The sequence below is a fragment of the Hyla sarda genome, chromosome 2, assembly GCF_029499605.1.
Source record: "Hyla sarda isolate aHylSar1 chromosome 2, aHylSar1.hap1, whole genome shotgun sequence".
Classification (NCBI taxonomy): domain Eukaryota; kingdom Metazoa; phylum Chordata; class Amphibia; order Anura; family Hylidae; genus Hyla; species Hyla sarda.
This window is the reverse complement of record NC_079190.1, coordinates 60,300,675-60,323,780: the sequence shown is the minus strand read 5'-3', so window position 1 is coordinate 60,323,780 and position 23,106 is coordinate 60,300,675. Positions and strand designations below refer to the sequence as shown.

The 23,106-nt window shown below is 42.0% G+C and overlaps 1 protein-coding gene across 7 annotated transcripts in view; it reads right to left on the bottom strand.

Annotated features, from left to right (window-relative positions):
- The window catches only part of FRY (FRY microtubule binding protein), a 526,666-nt gene that overhangs the window by 190,852 nt on the left and 312,708 nt on the right, over positions 1-23,106 (bottom strand). For all 7 annotated transcript variants that reach the window (XM_056561876.1, XM_056561877.1, XM_056561878.1 and 4 more), the window contains 2 exons: positions 16,010-16,063; positions 2,831-2,970 (listed from right to left, as the gene is read on the bottom strand). In XM_056561876.1, the coding sequence (XP_056417851.1) occupies positions 2,831-2,970; positions 16,010-16,063 (194 nt within the window). The remainder of the gene's footprint in view (positions 1-2,830; positions 2,971-16,009; positions 16,064-23,106) is intronic.

The following is a 23,106-nucleotide window of genomic DNA, read 5'->3' as shown; positions in this document are numbered from 1 at the left end:
CTGAATTGTCCAGCGATCTGCGGCCATCGCCGAAATGGGGGGGACATAATGACCCCCCTGGGCGATATGCCGCGATGCCTGCTGAACGATTTCAGCAGGCATCGGGCACCGGCTCCCCTCCGGCTAGCGGCGGGGGGCCGGGAAAGGACAGGACGTACTCCTACGTCCTCGGTCCTTAAGGACTCGGAAACGGGGGCGTAGGAGTACGTCCATTGTCCTTAAGGGGTTAAAGGGGTACTCCGGTGAAAAACTTTTTTTTTTAAATCAACTGGCGCCAGAAAGTTAAACAGATTTGTAAATTATTTCTATAAAAAAATCTTAATCCTTCCTGTACTTATTAGCTGCTGAATACTACAGCGGAAATTCTTTTCTTTTTGAAACACAGAACTGTCTGCTGACATCACGAGCACAGTGCTCTCTGCTGACATTTCTGTCCATTTTATGAACTGTCCAGAACAGCATATGTTTGCTATGGGGATTTCCTTTTACCCTGGACAGTTCCTAAAAATGGACAGAGATGTCAGCAGAGAGCACTGTGCTCATGATTCAGCAGACAGCTCTGTGTATCAAACGGAAAAGAATTTCCACTGTAGTATTCAGCAGCTAATAAGTACAGGAAGGATTAAGATTTTTTAATAGAAGTAATTTACAAATCTGTTTAACTTTCTGGCACCAGTTGAGTACCCCTTTAAGAAGCCTGATGAATGTCTCAACTACTGGGCAAGGAGGGCCACATGAATGATCACTGGGTTATTTTCATGGCCTTTACTTCCAACCATGTAGGCTGCACATGCATTTTTAGGGCCTTAGGTTTACACATAATTAGTGTTACCGCTGATAATTTCCAATACAATTTAAACACTATTTTCCGATATCGCAGTAAAAATTGTGCATTTTTACCATGTTTTGCATAATCACTGAAAAATTGCGCTATTCATGGAAAAACGTCAAAATTCTTACAGCAGTTTTGGAAAATAGCAATTAAATGCTGCGGTAATTCGCGGAGGTACAGCTCATTATAGGCCCCATCTGAACACAGCCTTACACAGAAAGAAGTGCGGCTAATGAACAATGTATTTTAGACAAGATGGATGCGCCGGGCCTATTACACAGTAGAAAATTGTCTGCTCGTCCCTGATAATCGCCCATGTAATACAACCCTAACACATAACAACTAGGATCATGTATAAAGAAGAGGAGAGACTATAGCAAAAATCTAAATGAGGTAGTCATCTTGGTCAGACACTTGACTTTCTCTCATCTACCAAAGGCTGTTTTTGATTGGTTTAACATAATGCTGGTTCCTGCCTATATTAGTGGTGACCGGTGGCTTCTCCGGATCTATCTGTGTTTGTAAATCCTTGTATTCTCCAGGAAATAACAATTGTGAATAATCTTTTCTTATAGCTGTGTGTTGTGCGGTTCCTCTGTTATTCTTACTAGAAATGCATGACTAAATAGCCAACTGGGTGTTACCAGCTGGGGGATGTGCCTACACTGTCTGAGACTATCCAATCAGAGCTGATAGTGCCAGATGATGTAGAGACATGCCCACAGGGCGTGTCTCTACATCATCTGGCACTATCAGCTTTGATTGGATAGTCTCAGACAGTGTAGGGACATCCCCCAGCTGGTAACACCCAGTTGGCTATGTAGTCATAGCTCTGTTTTTTGCTGTTCCTCTGTTATTCTTACTACAAATGTATAAGAAATGATTCTCCAGAATTGTTAATTCATGAGGAGTAAAGATGCAAAAAACAGTCTAGTAAGGAGAGGCCACAGATCGTCTTTAAAGGGAAACTGACAGCCGGTTTACCCGCTCTAGTGTGGGTGAACCGGATTAAAATGATGTATAATTTACCCAGATCCACAATTCGGGACATAGAGCTGTTATTGTTTGGAATTACTATGTTATTCACCGGCTTTGCACAATGGAGGCAGGACCAGACAGAATCCCTGTCTCCATGCCGGATCCCGCCTCTATTGCGCAAAGCCGGCTGCTCTGTCGTTGCGTGTGCCTTGAAGATCATTAAAGAGGTATTCCAGGATTTTTTTTTATTTGACTATGCTAAAGGGACTGTTAAGTTAGTGTAGTTCATAATATAGTGTCTGTATCTGTGTGTGACTGTTTTCTCACAATTCTTCTGTGATTTTCACTCGAATATTTATTTTTATCAGCATACAAAATGACTGTTGTCTCAGATTTTTCCCAGCTTGCAATGCGGCCGAGACCTGACTCACTAGTCATCTGATGACAGGGAGCCTGTCTGCTTCAATGGGTGGAGCGATCGCTTGGTGGGATAGAGATCAATCTGCAACTAATGCAACAGCTGTAGGCACCCTGACTGAAAACCACACTGATTTGAATGGATGCAGCTCATTTATGTTTCAATGGGTGGGGTGGCTAATGTGTGGGAGGGAGGAAGATGGAATTGTGGGATTTGTAGTCAAAAAAAGAAAAGTCAAACAGGAAATACTAGTTCACAAAAAGCTAGCCACAGTATTATGGTAATCTCACAACATAGCCATTTAGCCCCAAGACAAGCACAGATCCTTCCTAAGCATGTCAATTACTGTCTGCCAGGTACGTACTAAAATCACCTTATGGTGGAGAACCCCTTGAAGGCCACAATATAAGGATGGCCCTCCCTTGAAATTGATGCCTCCATTACACAGGTGACAGGTGGTAAGACGATTCCTGCAGGCATCTGTATATTCAGTACAGGCCAACTTATGACAGATATCAGACAAACTTAAGATCTCATGTAGATATACAGACAATTATGTCTTTTATGTTTTCATCCACATCTGTTATTATTGGCAGCATTACCCTTTGGATTTGGTGTTTGTCCTCGGCCTGTACTCATGTGACTCGTCCTCAATCCCATTCTGACGTTTGTACCAGTCGAACAAGGTGCGTAGTATGGAGGGTAAGCAATAGTCGGACAATGAGCTCATTGAGCTTATAACCTGGCAAGAGAAAAAAAACGGATTAAAACAAACAATTCAACCAACCTGAAGATGGTGGCGGATCTGCAAAGGAAACCGCTTATACTGGATGATCAAGAAGTCAGACGCTTGCCAAAAGAGAAATATGCACTATACACCTATAGGTATATCCCAACTAAGGAACTCTTTGATGAATGGGGGTCCACCGAAAGAATAAACATTATTTCGGTGGAGTTTGGCATAAGAGTTTCTGCAGCTGCATTCTCTGTTGAGGAAATTCAGAAGTGTAAGCGGTGCAGCAGAATCCCAATGAATCCAATGGGAGGCTGCTGCAACAGAGTTTACGAATTCCACTATGAAATTGCGTAGTGTGACTGAGCCCTTAGAGGAACAGCCGAGCCAGACACTGGCCCTTATTTACTAAGAGTGTTGTGTAGTTTTCTTTGTGGGTTTTAATTCCCTACAATTTATTTTCCACTGTATTTACTAAGGCTTCCCTACATTTTCCACTTTTCCTACACTTTGCTTTTTTTTTTTTTTTACACATGCTCTCATCTGTCTGGTTTTCCTCACCTCAAATCCACCACATTTTATGTGGAAACCTTAGTAAACATTTTTGGCGACCACGCCCCTTTCCCAGATGGCCAAGCCCCTTTTTGGGATTTTCTTAGCAAGATGGAGAGTTAGTTGGGGTTTTTTCAGAATCTGGTGCACTACCCGACAAAACATGTCGGGTTTGCTATAGTAAATGAGGGCCACTGTTTTCTTAATGTTGAATCTTAAAGGTCCAGTGGAATTTTTTTTTTTTTTAAATCAACTAGTTGGACAGAAAATAAATTCAACAAGAAAATAACTCCCTGTGGAGTATACAGCAGCTGATAAGTACTGGAAGGATTAAGATTTTTAAATAGAAGTAATTTTCAAATCTGTTTAACTTTCTGGCACCAGTTAAATAAAAAAATAAATAAAAAATTCCACCATTAAAGGAGTACTCCAATGCAGTAAAAGGTATCTAAAATATGGGGAATACGTTTTATGATTCAATATCTTTTTGTTATTAGTTTATTTAACACTTACATACAAAATGCACAATCTATAGGTTAATAATCATTAATAATCACAGTCTTTAGTTAAAGGGGTTATCCAGGAAAAAACTGGCTCCAGAAGTTAAACAGATTTGTAAATTACTTCTATAAAAACATCTTAATCCTTTCAGTACTTATGAGCTTCTGAAGTTAAGGTTGTTCTTTTCTGTCTAAGTGCTCTATGATGACACGTGTCTCGGGAACCGCCCAGTTTAGAAGAGGTTTGCTATGGGGATTTGCTTCTAAACTGGGCGGTTCCCGAGACACATGTCATCAGAGAGCACTTAGACAGAAAAGAACAATCTTAACTTCAGAAGCTCATAAGTACTGAAAGGATTAAGATTTTTTAATAGAAGTAATTTACAAATCTGTTTAACTTTCTGGAGCCAGTTGATATATATATATATATATATATATAAAGTTTTTTTCCTGGATAACCCCTTTAAGTAGTTAGTTAATCTATACCCCCTATAATACAACATTTATATATAAGGACATAAATGGGGGAAAACATTTTAGATCATAGGGGGTCCAACTGCTGGGACCTCACGCAATTTAAAATGTATTCCCATCCGACTCGCCCCCTTCATATTTCTATGGGGGAGCTGGAGATACAGCGTTCAGTTATCCGGCTCTCCCATAGAGATACAAGGAGGGGGCGTGTTGGCTGCCGCCCGTCAGACACCCGCGATCTAAAACGTATTCCCTATCCTTTGGATAGAGGCTAAGTTTTACTGCACTGGAGTACTCCTTTAATTGTATTCCTAATATCAGATGTAGGTCTCAAGCATTTCATCAGCTTTGAACAATAATTCAAGATTATATGCTGCTGCTGAATCTCCAGTTTCGGAAACCTCTGAAACCGCCCCCTCCCATAGACATGAATGGAGGGGGCGTGGCGTGACATCACGTCCCCAGTCCCGGAAACCCGGAGGTTTCAGAAAATGGAGATTCAGCAGCTGCATATAATTTTAATATAAAACATTTTTTAGGACATCGCGTGTACTGTACAGGACCCTGAAGAAGCTCTTGTCCTCTACATAGACCAGTGTTTCCCAACGAGGGTGCCTCCAGCTGTTGCAAAACTACAACTCTTAGCATGCCCGGACAGCCAAAGGCTGTCCGGGCATGCTGGGAGTTGTAGTTTTGCAACAGCTGGAGGCACCCTGGTTGGAAAACACTGAATTAGACAGTGATTTACAGCTCCCAGCAGATCTCTCTTATTTTTGTTTAATCCTCACTTTTTCCTACTTTTGGATGACATTTTGGGTCTTCAGAACCAATTACCAGGTTTCCATAGAGTTATGGTCTCAACATACAATGGTTCCAACATACAATGGTCGTCCTGGAACCAATTACTATTGTAACTTGAGGGACCACTGTATAAAGAAACAACTGAACACAGCAGCAAATACAGTAGGTGTGAACATATCCCTACAGCCACTAGTCTAGAATAAGTGATGAGAATGTGTCACATATGCCAGGAACTAAGGACACTATAAATAATAATTATAATTTGAAAATAAAAATAGATAATAAAAAAATAAAGTATTATTATGATGATTAGTATTATGATTGTCATTATTATTAATAATAATATAAATAATTGTTATTACGATTATTATCTTTTGTACTACTATTATTATTATTATTATTATTATTATTATTAATAATAATAATAATAATAATAATAATAATAATAATAGAAGCATCCTGTAGAATAATATACACACAAAGCCACATGGCAGAAGGCAGTAAGTGTATAAGATATAAGAGCAGACTGCTGACGGTCTAGGTGTAACCCACATCTCATAGCCAGAAAAAGAAGTTCTAAAAGTCTTAATAATGATTTCATTCACAAAATCCTGAGGATTCACAGTACAGGAGTCATACACAAGCAATCCTAGGCGTATGGGATAAAGGTCAGCAAGTAAATAATTCTATAGGCACATATGCATCTCATTCTCTTTTAATTCCCTGCAGGAAGGAAGGGTGGGATTTCAATGAAAACCTGACTCTTATGGAACAGGAAGGGAGGGAAGTCTAGCCAGCAAGCTGGTTGCTCAACCCATTCATTTATTGGAAGTAAACCCAATGAGGAGATGAATCCCGGCTCTGTGCTGGTGGTGGAAGGGAGGGCGCTCTTGTATAAATATGCCCTTGTTGCAATAAATGATCATATTCTTCCATCATAAACTCAGGCATACAGCATCAGGTCCAGGCTGCTGCTCGCTCATGTACCATGAAATGTTCTTTATACGGGAGGGTCTTTAATATTTCACTTGGCACCTTGTATGCATATACCAGGACAACAAACTTGGTTTAACTGCTTGGTGTCTGAATTACTTGTGCTACATAAGCAGACAACAGGTCATTATATATAGCCTTTAAAGTGGTACTCCGCCCCTAGAAATCTTATCCCCTATCCGAAGGGGATCAGACAGGGGTGGTGGGACCCCTGTCTGATCGCAGGGGTCCCACCACTGGGGACCCCCGCGTTCTCGACTACGGCTCCCCAGACATCCAGTGCAAGGAGCGTACTTTGCACCCTGCCGGATGACTCGTGATGCGGGGCGGAGGCTCGTGACATTACGGCCACACCCTGCTCATGACATCACAGCCACCCCCCCTCAATGCAAGTCTAGGAGAGGGGAAGTAACGACCCCTCCCATAGACTTGCATTGAGGGGGTGTGGCCGTGAAGTCACGAGCGGGTATGATGCCATGAGCCTCCAGCACTGCACCCCACGCTCTAAACGAATGCCAGTTGCAGCAGGGAGATCGCGTTGGCTAGAGGAAGTGGGTCATTATGCACGAAACGGTTGTCCCGATGCGTCTCCCGCTGTCTGACTGACTCTCTGACCTGTCAATGTATGTTCACAACTGAAGAATAAAGTAGCCTACTGTATGGTAAGTGCCATCTTGTCCCTCCGTTCTTTCATGTTCAAGTTCTGTCATTCATCTGACTGAGCACCATCTCGAGTGGGACAGTTGTTTGCCGATATGGCATCGCCCGTTCCAGGAGGAGCGTGGTATCCGAAACACATATTACAAGCTGCAGCAGTGCAGGTGAGCTGCTTTCTATACTTGACCTTCAGCTATTGCCTGTGTGTCTATGTGCAGAGACAAAATACACCCCCAAGTCAAGTCCTCCTTAACTGGTTGGAGAACATATGTATTTGGCTGGAATATCTCTTGAACCTTATCCAGGCTTTGGTGTCTGTAAAAACTTTTGAAGTGTTGTGCCCCGTAGTCTGCTACACAAGAGTTCTCAAAAGGCTTTAATAAAAACGACTGAACCATTCCTTAAGATAAAAGCCAACGATTCTCAATGAATTTCCATTGTGTCTTACAAAAAAATCCAATTTCCATTTAGAATCTAAATGTAAAATTGAGCGTAGATAAAAAAGAAAGGCCGTCTACAAGGACTGGCGTATTATACAGATAACCAGTTCTTCCTTTTCTGACCTCATTAAGCCCTGTGCACACTGACATTAGTAACTTGGCTTAAAATAGGCTGCCAAATGTCTTCATCTCAGCCTTTCCTTAAGTAGAAGTACAAGCGTCTGGCTAAGCCTCAGGCTGTCCGCGCCGTCTACTTTATCTTTTTTTTGTGTTGGGGCCGGTATTATCTACCCAGTGTTCCCGTCATGTCTCAGATGAAAGAATGACGTCACCGGTGATGAAACACCGACGGCAGATTTTCCTTCCCTTCTGTTATAAGTGGCTCGGACATCCACCCAGAAAATACCTTTGTATAAAAGCTGCTTATAGTTATAAGGACATGATGTAATAAAACCCTGGGTGGATCACATGGAACTAAACCAGAGAGCTAAAAATACCCACTGGAAAGGGGAACAAGCAAAATATCCGAGGACAGGGCAAAAGGTGGGAAGCAATTTATGTCAATTGCTATAAAAACGTTTCCTTTTCCCATACTTGTCTACAAAATGATCTTTCAACCATGTGAAGTATTAGAACTTTCTCTGGTATAAGATCTTACATTAATATGACTTGACGGTCACATTAAATAGAATGAATCATTTTTTTAATTCTCTTATTTCGATCCCTTTTTTTCCCAATAAAAACATGAACAATTTTTTTTTTTTTTATATACGAATGAAGGGAAATGTTTGTTTTTTTTCCTCCAAAATACAGCAGGCTCTAGGGATCACATAATTTTTTGGGGATTTGGTGCATAAAAAAAAAAAAAAAAAAAAAAAAAACACATGCCAAAAATGTATGCATAAAAAAGTGAAGCCACCAAAACATGCATGGTGTTTTTACAAGACAAATACATTTATGTATGTATGTATATATATATATATGTGTATATATATATATATATATATATATATATACACACACACACACATATATATACACATATATACGTATACACACACGTTTCAAAGCTGAAGCTGCCTAATGGGATTAAAAATTAAAATGACCTTTTTTACTAATGATTTTAATTTAATATTAAAAAGTAGACATATGGGATATTCTAACAATTCCTTCAATATCCTGTCAATTTAATGGTTAAAAAAAAACGAGAAAAACTGAAAAAAAAAAAAAACTGTGGTAGCACTCATTTGTCCTGCATTTTACCTTTAAAAATAAAAATCATAAATATTTAAAAGGGGTACTCCGGGGACCTGAACATATTGAGGGGTAGAGGGGGGTGGGGGTGTTGGATGTCTGACCACTGGGACTACTGTGATCTGTATGAGGCCCGACTACTTATCCATCCTTGGCACGTTCCGACCCTCACCTTCCTGGACAATCCCTGACTGAGGCGGGACATCGCTGTGGCCGCTGTGTGCTCCTCCAGAAATGTGGGGGCTGAAGCGTGCTGAGGAGTGGTAAGTTGATGGGCCCAGAACAGGAGATCACGGGGGATTTTAGAGGTCAGACCCCCCACAATCAGACACTTTTCCTTAATCCTGTAGATAGGGGATGACTTCATTTTCCCTGAAGTACCCCTTTAACTTTAGCCTATATGCACCCCAAAACGATGCCTAAAATTAGCTAACAAATTTTCTTATTTACTAACATTTGTCGGTTTTGAGTAAAATTCTCTTTGAATTGCTAATACACTCACGCTAGTGTAGAAACTGTATAAAGTAAATATGTTAAAGGGGTACTCCGCCCCTAGACATCTTTTCCCCTCTCCAAAGGATAGGGGATAAGATGTCTGATCGCGGGGGTCCCCTGCAATCTCCCTGCAGCGGCACCAGAAGCTTGTGACGTCACGGCCACACCCCCCCTTGTGACGTCATGGTCACACACCTTCAATGCAAGTCTATGGGAGGGGGCGTGGCCGTGACATTAGCGCCGCATCGCTAGTCATCAGGCACAGAGCAAAGTTCCAGTGGCGGGACCCCCACGATCAGACATCTAATCCCCTATGCTTTGCTTAGGGGATAAGATGTCTAGGGGTGGAGTACCACTTTAAGCATAAATAGCAGCAAAATTGGCGGCTCACCTCAGCCTGACTCTCCCATCCGCTTCCGGACTAATTGGCTGTGCCACCGGTCCAATAGGCAGAACTAAGAGAAGGAATGTCCAGCGCAGTATGAAGTCAAACAGGAACTTTATTAAGGATCACATGGAGCACACAGAAACACCAACGCGTTTCGGGTCAAATGGGACCCTTAATCATGGTATCATGTCATGATTAAGGGTCCAGTTTGACCCTAAACGCGTTGGTGTTTCTGTGTGCTCCATGTGATCGTTAATAAAGTTGTTATTTGACTTCATCCTGCGCTGGACATTCCTTCTCTTAGTTCTTTTTTTAAGTATAAAAGGATGCATATTTCTTGTTCCTTTCAATATACTGCAGTGTTTCTCAACCAGGGTGCCTCCAGCTGTTGCAAAACCACAACTCCCTGCATGCCCGGACAGCCGTTGGCTATCAGGGCATGCTGGGAGTTGTAGTTTTGCAACAGCTGGAGACGCTCTGGTTGGGGAACACTGATATGGATTGCATTGTTACATTGTTGCAGTGTGACGCTGTCATAGTCCTGTATACATGAGCACTCAGCATTGAATGAATGAGTGATTTAGTAACAGTGGGAAATGTGTGGGAGGAATCTATTTCTGGTTGTGATGTGCCCCAGTAGTTTTGGTATTTTCAGCCCCAGAAGATCATACACTATACAAAATTGTTGCTATATTTAATGTTACTTCAATAAAAGGTTTGCAGCACATGGAAAGTGGAAAAAGGAAAATAAAGACCAACCTCATTTAAAACACAGTACTTAAAGGGGTTATCCAGGAAAAAACTTTTTTTATATATATCAACTGGCTCCAGAAAGTTAAACAGATTTGTAAATTACTTCTATAAAAAAATCTTAATCCTTTCAGTACTTATGAGCTTCTGAAGTTAAGGTTGTTCTTTTCTGTTTAAGTCCTCTCTGATGACACCTGTCTTGGGAAACGCCCAGTTTAGAAGCAAATCCCCATAGCAAACCTCTTCTAAACTGGGCGTTTCCCAAGACAGGTGTCATCAGAGAGCACTTAGACAGAAAAGAACAACCTAAACTTCAGAAGCTCATAAGTACTGAAAGGATTAATATTTTTTAATAGAAGTAATTTACAAATCTGTTTAACTTTCTGGAGCCAGTTGATATATATAAAAAAGTTTTTTTTTCCTGGATAACCCCTTTAAACCAGGACTTTATCAATGACTGCCTATAGACAGGATAACTGATCAATGTTATCGGTGGGGGTCCGACACCCATCGCGCCCCTCAATGTACAGCATTTTCACCCACTGACTGTATAATTTCATTAAATGTTAAAATAAGGTTCACACCCATAGGACCTATTCTCTGAAATGTCAGAGAAAATATAAACCCTAATATTTCAGGAACAGAAGGGCGTATCAAGAACGTGTAAAAAGTTGTGGGATCAGGGCATGCTAAGCTTTTTCATGTCAGTAAAATCTCAATTTATTTGGGTTGACCACACTAAAGTCACCCATACCTGGCGGGTCCGGCCCGCTATCTAAAGTGTATGGCAGCCTTACAACTCTTACCCAGATGATGGAGGAGGGAAGGGTCAGGCAGGTTGGATTTTAACCACCCTACCCTGGTGCCAGCATCTCTGTTCTGGGAGAGATAAGCTGGCACCAGAGCAGTCTGGCTGTGGCTTACCCCTCCCAAGAGAGAACACATGGACAGTTAGGCATGTCGAACGTTCAGGTGTATGGGGAGGTTGGAAGAAATAGCTGTAGGCAGAACATACTATTTGGCCCAGTTACGGAAACTGTAAGGCCACATTTAGCAGTAGGACACCCTGCTTATTGTAGGGACGTCTTTTTATAAAAAAGTGACTGTCAAAAGCTGATGTCCCTTTGAGTAGATCAACTATATGATCTCTTTTAAAGGGGTACTCCACTGGAAAACATTTTTTTTTAAATCAACTGGTGCCAGGAAGTTGAACAGACTTGTAAATTACTTCTATTTAAAAATCTTAACCCTTCCAGCACTTATCAGCTGCTGTATATTTCAGAGGAAGCTCTTTTTTTTTTCTTCTTTTCTGTCTGACCACAGTGCTCTCTGCTGACACCTCTGTCCATTTTAGGAACTGTCTAGAGTAGGAACAAATCCCCATAGTAAACCTCTCCTGCTCAGGACAGTTCCTAAAATGGACAGAGGTGTCAGCAGAGAGCACTGTGGTCAGACAGAAAGGAAATTCAAAAGAAAAGAAAAACTTCCTCTGTAGCATACAGCAGCTAAGTACAGGAAGCATTAAGATTTTTAAATGGAAGTCATTTACAAATCTGTTTAACTTTCTGGCACTAGCTGATTAAAAAAAAAAAAAAGTTTTCCAGAGGAGTACCCCTTTAATATTCTAGCATTCTTAAGGGGTTGTTCCATAAGAAACATTTATCACTGACCAAAAGAATGGGGATACAGGGTGGAAGGCATGAAAGCACACTACTGCTCCGCTCCCTGTCTATTGGACTGAGGGAGACAGTAATATAATTATTATTATTTATAGTATATTATTATATTATTATTGGTGCTGTGCGGCATCCATTGCTGCCATGGTGCCGTCTCTGTGGGGAGGTGGGGCCCAGGGACTGGCGAGTGGGCTTGTACTTTTTGAACAAAATGTATACTAACAACCTGTTAGTTTTTGAATTTATGCTGAGAAGCAATCAGATCAAAATACAAATTGTGGATGTGCGACCATGTCTGTTTTCTCTACTTGAATTCACATTGTGTCTTCTATTCCCTTCTTTTTTTGTTGTTTTTACTTTGTCTGCACTCTGTCCCACCCCCTCAGCCCAACCCTATATAAATGAGCCGGAAGCTGCTCAGGGCCCTTTCTTTCCAGTCCGACTAGGAGCACATGGTAAGTGAGCTTTTACACCTTGTTCACACTGGTGTGGTGCTGTGCGGCATCCATTGCTGCCGTGGCACCGTGTCTGTGGGGAGGCGCGGCCCTGGGACTGGTTTGAAGGACATTGGGGCTGCTCTGACAGTGGGTCATTCCCCCCTGTGGGCACTGGTGTTGCGGCGGTGGTGGTCGCCGCCCAGTGCTACACCATTTTATGCTAGGGACGTTAGGGACCCACTCTAAATAGGTGGCCTTGACGTGGCGAGTGAGCTTGTACTTTTTGATCAAAATGTATACTAACAACCTGTTAGTTTTTGCATTTATGTTGAGAAGCAATTAGATCATTATACAAATTGTGGATGTGCACCATGTCTGTTTTCTCTACTTGAATTCTTATTATATTATTATAACACCAGTGATTTCTCACTGTGTGTTTAGTATTCAGTACTTTATAATAATTTTGCTTTTCCTGTAGTATATATCAGGTCTCCATGCTCTCCATGACACCTGGTGATCCTATGATAGACTAGTGTTATACCCAGCAGCCAATTAGAAGAAGGAGAGGGGCAGCCTGAACCAATCATGAGGCAGGAGGAGTGTCTCGGACTACCTCTGACTACCTCTATACATCGACTGTAGGCAGTGACTTATATATTTTTGAGCTCACAACCGGACGGCTGTGTTAAAATCAGCCAGAAGTCCTATACCATTCATTCTGTACTAAAATAAATCCTCTCTTTAATAACAGAGACATTATTATAGTTGGCTTGGTCGGTCTTCTTACTTCATAGACGCTGTATCTGAAAATAGTCACCAGACTGGAGAAGTGTTCTGTTCAAGAACAGCAATGAAGCAATAAACATACTTAACAGACTCGGTAGAACAAATTACCCTTTCATTAAAGCTGAGCTAAAACTACAACAAAGTGCCAAAAAAGACACACAGATGCTTGTTATATGTTAAAGGCAATTTGTCCCACGACTTTTGTCCATAAAATCCTGATTTTGGCCACTACCTGTACCAGGTACTTGTTTGCACAGTACAACTTTTGACATTAATTTTTGATGCACAAAATGAGACGTGCATTCATTTCCTACTGGCTTTGGCTCCTCAAACGCTAATGCTCCCTAAATTGAGTCTATACCAGCTATAGTAGTTGTTAAGAGCCCAATTATCTAAAAAGGTGTAATCCTGCTATAAACTAATCACGGGGGGTCCCAGCAGTAGAGTACAGCACTCTACTATATCCAGCCGCTCCCATAGACAATGAATGTAGCAGCATTGCACTGCACACACATAACTGCTGCTCAATCTCGATGAGAGACTTAGAACCTCATTCTCGAAATAGACGGGGGTCCCAGCAGTCAGGTCCCCCATGATCGTACCTTTATTCCCTATCCACAGCATATAAGTGTTAATGTTAGGGCAATGAATAGTTAGCAGTTACCTCCCATAAACAATGAATAGAGGGACTGGGCAAATGCATGACTACTGTTCTATTCAGACAGGAGACTCGAGACCCTATTTTTGAAATTTGGGGGGGGGGGGGGGGGGGGCAGCATACACTTATCCACTATTCAATGGATAGTTGTTAATGGTGGCACAACCCCTTAAAGTTATTTTCTCATTCCGACCTTGGTATTGCCTTATCAGAGAGGAAAGTGTTCTTTAACTATTTGGGACTACATTGCATTGTTGTACATCATTATACACAAAAAAATAAATAAATAAAATACACAAAGATCCGAGACAAATGCAGACTCAGTCTTGCTATGACAGGTGATGTGAGTAACAATATCGTGGTGTGGCGGGGTGTGAGGTGCAGGGCAGATGTTGTTACCGTAGGGGCAGATAGCATTAACACCTTGTATTCGTGACGCCAGGGCGTGGTTTAGCCTATAACCACCCGAAGGTATACCGTTGGATCCTGGGCTAGGCACGGGGGCAATGAAGACACTGACGCCAAGTTACGGACAACGGTAGCTTTACTGGGGGTAGACATTTGGTAAAGTCTATATAGTTCAGCCAGGGTCCAAGGAGGTGACCAGTGACAGAGACCTTAAGGGCTTGCTGGGACTTGTAGTAGGACTAGGCAATTTAGTGCAGGCCATGTTGCTTGACAATTTGACAGAGATTGACTTGACTTGACTGATGACGGACAATGCTGCAGGTTTAACTTAGCACTTGACTGTGGCTGCAGGACTTGACTTGAGGCCTCCAATACTCCGGACACACACAATAGGCACGACTTACCTCAGCAAAGACTTGGTGTAAAAGAGGAAAAAGAGAGAGCTAGCTCCACCCAGGGCTTATATGGGGGAGACTAGCGGGGAGACTAGCAGGGAGCCCATAGGTCACTCTTGGGGTCAGCTGGTCACTAGTACCTCCTGGGTAACAATCACATGGTATAACTTTTTAGAGGTACAATACACAGCATAATACATAACATATTTACAATTGGGGAAACACTGCAGGGGGCCCTTGGGACACGGAGGGACGCTGCCTGACAGGGCAGGGAAGGGATGGGGTAACACCATCCCGTACTGGGCCACCACAATATCTTATGGCAAGATCATTCTTCAAGGGTTGGGATATATTAGGCAGCAAGTGAACTCGTCAGTTCTTGAGTTTAATGTGTTGGAAGGAAGTTATACAGACCAAATTGCAGGTCTTGTGGGGTGTGCCTAGTATGCAGTGGTTAGTACCTACCAAAAGTGGTCCAAGAGAACCAACATTCTGACAACAGGGTCATGGGTGGTCTGGTTGAATCCCACAGAAGGACTACTGAAGCACAAATTGCTAAAAAACAAAGTTAATGCTAGCTATGATAAAAAAAAAGGTGTCAGGGCACACAGGTTAGTGCTACTGACCTATGGCCACCTATAAATGGACATGTAAACAGCAGTTCTGGACAATGGAGCACCAGAAGAAGGTGGTCTGGTCTGATAAATCCCAATTTCTTTTACAACATGTGGATGGCCAGGTACATGTACATTGTTTACCTGGAGGAGAGAAGGTACCTGGATGCACTATGGGAAGAAGTATTCTGGCAGAGCTTTTGTGATGCTGCAGGCAATGTTCTATTGGGAAACCTTGGGTCCTGGCATGTGGATATTAATGTGACACCTACCATACACCTAAATATCGTTGCAGACCAAGTCCTTGATGGCAGAGGTCTTCCCTATTGACAGGGACCTACTTTAGCAAGATATCACCCCTGGCAACACTGCAAAACCTGTTCAGGAATGGTTTAAGGAATATGACAAAGAGATTAAGGTTCTAACTTGGGCTTCAGATTCCCTGGACCTTAATCTAATCATCTGTAGGATATCCTAGAAAAATAAGTCTGATCCACAGAAGCTGCTCTTCACAATTTACAGGACTTAAAGGATCGGCTGGTAACATCTTGGTGCCAAATACTACAGAAACCATACAAGGTCATGTGGAGTCCGTGATTCAATGAGTCAATACGGTTTTAGTGATATGAGGCGGACCCACACAACATAAGGCAGGTGGTTTTAATAGACCAGATAAAATAGACATAATATCAATCTATAGACACATTTGTATATCAATACCGCTTCATAGTTTTTTTTTTATAATAAAGATTCTCCTTTATGTGACTTACTTGATCAAACTGGGGGTCCTCTCCTCTTTGCAGTGATTTTGTTAATGGTTTTTCCTATAAAATAGAAAATGAAAAATGATGAACTTATTGGTTTAACCATGGCTTCATTGACAAAATGCACAGCAATATCTAGGAAGTAGGGCTCATAGCAACTCAGTATCATCATATACCGATCCTCATGTAGCAAGATCAGTGTCATATAATGGTGAATGAATAATAAATATTTATATAGAACCAACCGATTCCACAGCAATCAGACATTACAATATTACCCACTAAATATTTAAACAGTAGAAGTGAGGGCCCTGCTCCCAAGAACTTACAGTCTATGAGGAATTGGGTTGAGACAAAAAGGCAGAAAGTGCTTTGTTGATACAATAGTCCAGTCATGTTTAATAAATAGGTGAGGTTACATAAAGGTGGGTCAGCAACTCAATTTTGAATGTCTAAAGTGCATAAAACATAGAAAGGGGGGCTGCCGAATATGGCACTTTTGATGTCTCCAAAACTAGAGGTCTCATAAGGGAGAAATGTGATATTAGGCAAGACTTATCAGGGAATGTTCTAAGCCTACTTGAGATGTGTCCCATAGGCTTGCATTGAGGGGGCAGGGCGTGACGTCAAGAGAGGGCGGGGCCGTGACTTCACGATACTCCGACCCCTGTATCGTGACTCATCACTAATGACAAGCGGGTGCTGCAGGAAAGATCGTGGGGGTTCCCAGCGGCAGGACCCCCGCTATCAGACATCTTATCCTTTATCCTTTGGATATGGGATAAGATGTCTAGGGGCGGAGTACCCCCTTAAGGCACGTTTAAAACTGTGGATGTTAGGTTTAGGAAATGGTATTCCAGAGAACTGGTGCAACATGAGAGGTTTGATTTTAGATCATTAGCAGAATAAAGAACAGGTGTAGGATGGTAGACAGAGATGGAAGGAGATGTAGGAAGGTGCAGCACTGTGGAGAGCTTCGTGGTGAGAGCGAGGATTTTGTACTTTCTGCACTGAATGGGTAAGGCTAAAGGGTCCAATCGGCTCTTTTTATTTTAAACTTATTTTTAAGTTTGAAACGGGTCATGTACAAACGGCTACTGCCGGGTCTCAACGGCCCTCATTCACTTGCATGGAGTTTGTCGGTGACCCAGTAATTTTACAGGATTTTAGAGAGAAAAAATAGAGCTTGCACTATTTTTTTCTCCCCTAAACTCCCGTCCTTCTGGTCAGACTGCCGACGAAACTCCAAATAGCGGTGTCTGATGGTAATGTGAACGAGGCCTAACAAGTGTAGTGACTGACACAGGGAGGCATCGGTGTAACAGCTGGAGAGGAAGAGGAGTCTGCGGCATTTAGGATGGACTGGTATTTTGTAAGGCTAGGTTCACACTGCGGAATCTTCGGGCAGAAAATTTCCGCCCGGAGATTCCGAGTGCGGCCAGCGCCGACTGAATCAGTCAGCACTAGGACCGTGCGGACACTACAGTCTCCAATAGACTGCAGTGTGTTCCGCAAGTATTTCCGCCTGAAGAATGAGCAACGCCATTCTTCAGGTGGAAATTTCCAAGAAGATTTTCCATTCACAAATTCAGCTTCACAAATTCCGAAGTGTGAATTTGTGAACAGAAACCCATTCACTATACTATACATTTTAGCAAGCGGAATTTCTGCCTGCAATTTCAAAGCGGAATTGCAGGCAGAAATTCCGTAGTGTGAACCTAGCCTAAAAGTGCAGGGATGATATCATGGGAAGAGGTATAGAGCTAAGTGTCATCAACATTTAGATGGTACTGGAAACCAAATCTACTGATAGTTTGTACAATTGGAGCTGTGTAGAGAAGAAAGAGGACCCAGGACTGATGAAGAGGAACCATGAGAGCAAGGGGAAGAGGAGAAAACATAGAGTGGGAAAATGAGGCACTGAAGGAGCAGTGAGAGGGGTAGGAAGAAAACCAGGAGAGAGCAGGGTCCTTAAGACCAAGGAGACTACTGAGGAGGAGTTGGTGATCTACAGTGTTATATGCTGTAGAGAGACATTGGAACTAACAGACATCTCCAAAAAATGTCAAACATATTTATAAAGTATTTCAGCAATTACTGTAAGTACGTCCCAAAAAAGATTCCTCAAACAAATGGAGATCAGAGGGGACCTGGGCAGCATCACAACTATAGCGGCGGGGCATTGGTGAGGGAAGTAATGCTTTAAAAAAATATATATATATATATATGTTTTTACCATTTTGTAAATGTTTATTTCCATCAGAAAACCCTGTTATCTATAAATTTACTTAGCAAAGATGTCACTGGCATGAAAAGACCTGCAAGACCAAACATTTCCTTTTTATACTATGCCTTTACAAAAGTTTCATTTATATCTAGTGCCTTATAAAACTTCAGTGACTATATGATAAAAGATGGAATATTGCACCAGCAAAAGCATGAATCCAAAAACAGTGGAAGAGAGCTGAAGCCGGCAGTGCAGAAGAATTGCATTGCTGCATAGTGAAAAACAACTCTGAGGGCTTAAGCGTGATGGTGGAAGCCACATCATCAATAGGGCTACAGAAGAGTCATAAATAACTAGAAGATCCCATTTAAGCTGCAAATGTCGAAACAACCGTACATTTCAACTCACAGAAGCCAATACTAATATAAAAGAGTTTAGCACAAAAGCTTGTCGACAGAAACAAAATACTGAACAGCGGCATTCATATCACCAAGGCAGGTAGGTAGGCTACTGAACATTGGCATTTCTCCAGTGAGTCGACCTTGACAGCTTGAAAAAAGTAGATACCATCCAGTCTCTGGTGGATAAAAGAAACTTATCACAGCATATCAAAGAACAGCTGCCATTAATACTTGGGAATACAGGAGGATTTACAACTAATAAAGCTTTTATGGACTGCAGGACATCCAATTATGAACCAACCCCCTGTGATTTATAGGAAAACACAATGAAAAATTGGCCATCCTATCTTTTGTAGAAGTCAACTCTCTATCAGGAACATGTACAATGCATTGAGAAAATATTCAAACCCTTAAAAGGTGACACATTTGTCTAGATCTCATAAAAAGCACATAGATGCATATATATATATTGTGACAATGTGGCAAGGAAATTGTGTATTAATGAGGCAGGAGAGAGGGTAGGTGTTTATAAGGAAGAGATTCAGTGTAATCTGGGCTCTCCCTAGGAAACAGCAAGCTGGCTGTAAGGGAGAGACACTGGTCCTGCTGAGGAACACACAGCCCGAGCTGTGAGTGGCCCAAGGAGTGGTGTGAACTGTGAGTAGCAGGTTGCCGGAGGCACATGTTTAACTGGCTGAGGGTAGCTCAACAATTAGTAGTCAGGGCATGCTGATCTGTATAGTTAGTGACCAGACGGTTCCTGCTTTATGTTTGTTTATTCCTGCAACCTGTCTAAATAAAGCTGGCAAGGTGCCAGACTTGCATTATGAACTGTTGTCTGCTGGTTTATTGAGAGGAAACGTGTCCGTGGCGGTGTCCAGGATGATCCCAGAGCTATTCCCAAGGAGGAATCCTTACAATACATACATACACACACATTTATATATATATATATATATATATATATATATATATATATATATATACATATATTTATTTTTCATTTTTTTATTTATACATTTTTAAAGGGGCATGTGGGCTTTCAGAAGTAGGTGAAAACTCTTTCTTGAGAAACGTGCAGGTCCCAGAGTTAGGACCTGCACCTATTAGATCTTTATGGCATTTACTGAGCCTGTTATATAAAGGTCTAACCCAATAACAAAAAATATGATTATTCTATAGACAGAAAATACCAGCCGATCCTTTGCTCTTTTTCTGCTACAATGTTCTAGATTTCCTATTTATTTTGCTCTGAAGACAACATGTTAAGAAGACCAGCAGCTGAGAGGTTAATCTCCACTGACCTCCAACTATCCTGAGCAGGGAGAGGTGACTTCAGGACAGAATGAATTATTTTGGTGACTCTCTGAGGGATGAATTACAGTGTCGCATACATTGCTGACTTTCACTGACCCTTGCAGGAATCTATATTAACATCTAGAGAAACTTCTTGATAAATCCCAGATTTGATTTAAGACATATCCTGTGGATTTCAATATGCAGGGCTGGGATTAGTTATTTTGTTGCCCTAGGCAGATAAGGCAAATATCGCCCCTCCACTCCGCTGGGACTAGATTTTCTTAAAGGGGGCATTAATCTTTAAAATGTATCTCCTATTCACAGGATAGGGAATAAGTGTCTGATTTAGAGGTTTTCTGTATTATTATACATAATAAATTGTCTGTTTTAGAACTTTTAGGTGTATTAAGGGCTGCTTTTTACTAGGGGCAGGTGAAGTAGGTTGCTGGAAAGAGAGATGTTAAAGGGGGTTATCCAGTTAAAGGGGGTATCCCCATCCCCCTGCAATCTCCAGAATGGGGCCAGATTCTTCTCGCTGAGAGCTCAAGTACAACCTTTCGAGAAGTATTCTTCTTGGCAGTGACGGGCCGCTTCGTCAATCACCGGCCAAAGCAATGTCCTGGCTCAGACGGTGACTGGCTGGGTGGACCATCACTGCGAAGAAGGGTACATCTCAGAAGGTGGGGGCTGAAGCGTTTAGCGGGTAGAGTCTGGCCCTATTCTGGAGATCTCAGGGGATCATGGGGTGTGTGGTAAGGAAGGTATTGCAGAGGTACCAAAACACAAGGCCGACACTCTAGTAGGAGAGGTGAATGGCCGGCACAGCTACACCTCCACTTCTTTCCTTTAAACAGTCCACAATAGCACATTAGCTGGGAGCATGGGACAAGGTATATCCAGACAAATCCCAAACAGGGTGCTCAATCCCAACAGGAAAAGTTCATGCAGATCAAACTTGTATGGAAATTCAGGAGGCACTCACCACGGGAATATGTGCAAAATGGATTTTCCATATTGCATCATGCAGAGACAATGATAAAATCGGACCAGTGTGGACGCTACACACTGAAGGCAGGCCTCTGGTGTGTAGCGTCCACACTGGTCCGATTTTATTGTTGTCTTTGCACGATGCAATAAAGAAAATCAATTTTGCACATATTCCCGTGGTGAGTGCCTCCTGAATTTCTTTACAAGTTTTGACAAGGCCGACACTGCTAATCTAGAGGCTGCTAATCTAGAGGTTTTGTCACATATCCCATAGTTATAAGACGCCTACAGGTTATGGTAGACACATCAGACTTGCTTTGGGAAGTTGATGGTACCACTTTAACAATATTAAGCACTTTCTTTAACAAAACCTTTTGAATATGTGCAAAATGAGTTATCTGCAGGGAGCAGAACTCTCAGAATAGCACACCATTCATTTACCAAGGATTTCAGAGAAGCTTATGAAATGCTATGTTCCTATATATAGTATAGTAATTGTTCTCTGCAGCCAAGGCATCATTTGTAAAATCCTCCATATCCACATAAATGATGTATGAAGTTAGACAGAAAAAGTCCAAAAAAATGACAAGATCATTAGGTGACGAATGAGGATCTGTTAGGTATAAGGTCTTAAAGAGCAATGGAACCCTGTATACATTAATAACGGCCCAATATATACAATTGGATGATGTCACTTATTGACATATCACCAATCCCAGAGGTTTTTTGCTGAGTATTCTGAGTTCACATATCCCAGGTAGCGATCAATAGCACAATCCATCCTGTCCAGGGTTCTACATAACCAGTATAGACTAGTGTATTCTAGCTCACACACTACAGAATGATGGCACAGGCGTTCAGCCTTGAGAACACGCTTAGGTCACATGTCAGGTCGGAGACAGATTCAGCTTCTTCAATATGATGCAGAAGATAGAAAGGTTTGAACTTTCTTTGTCTTGTACTGGATTCCATTGGAAGTGAACATAAGGACATAATACAGCTTGAAGCATGATAAGTGGTGTATATAGATCAAAGTTGGCCTCCTGTTGGGGTGCCAGGTCTCTCCATGACCATGTGGGTCCAACCAGGGGCCCCATAGCAACTGCACTGGCTACATTCATGGCATATCTGCCCCCTCAGCACAACATTTTTGTTGGAGTAACCATCACACAATAGGGTTATACAAAATGAACATACAATCTATAAAACGTTCCGTGTCCGCTGTCAAAGCTGCATTGGGACAAGCACTTGTCATGATCCCTACCATTTCTTGGATTTGACTGTGAACATCCTGTAATGTCCCAGTACAGGACATGGCCCTGCACTACCCTTAGGCCCTGTCAGGTTGAGTCCCTCAGTGACCTGGGGCTCTCCTGCAGTGTCTCCCCTGCTGTTCCTGTAATGTCATTTATTATAATGGGATTGTAGTCAGTGTCCTAATGTATAGTTAGTATAAAGGACCTGTGAGATGCTGTGAGAGGTTGTCTAAAGGACCTGTGAGATGTCACATGTTATGTTATCACATGATATTACTCAGAGGGCACCAGCTTAATATATGACCCGCAGCTTGACCAATGGGCTTTGGCTCATCCCCCCTCTATATAATGGGGTGGCCATTACAATTATTTTTCTATTCTCTTGCTACTGAGACCAGCAAACATCAGAGATCTCAGTGCTAGTGACCAGCACCTGGAAGGCAGCAAAGCTACAGTCATTCCAGTAAGTCAAAAGTCTATATCTGCTATCACTACCCATAGTCAAGTCCAGTCTAAAGTCAAGTCTCAAGATAATTATCTAAAGTCAATTACAAGTCTGATTGGTCCCAGCAAGCTGTGAGGTCCTTCTGTGTTCCTGGCCACCTCACTGAGATTCTGGCCTAGCTGTGAAGATAATACCATCTATCTAAACTCAGTAAAGCCTCCGTTAAACCATAACTGGTTGTGAACTCTCCTTTCACTACCTAGCCATTGGAATAGCGGAGATACCGTTCGTGTGGTTCCGGTACCCAAAAACCACTCTGGCATCACGAACATTAGGGGTTAACAACATCGTGCCCCTCCACTTCCACCCCATGGTCCCGCCATACACCATGGGTCACAACAATCAACCCCTGAACTTTCCTTCTACTTTAGGTTTACACCATTTTACTGGTACCATGAAGGTTATGACCAGGGGTGTTGGTGGTCTGT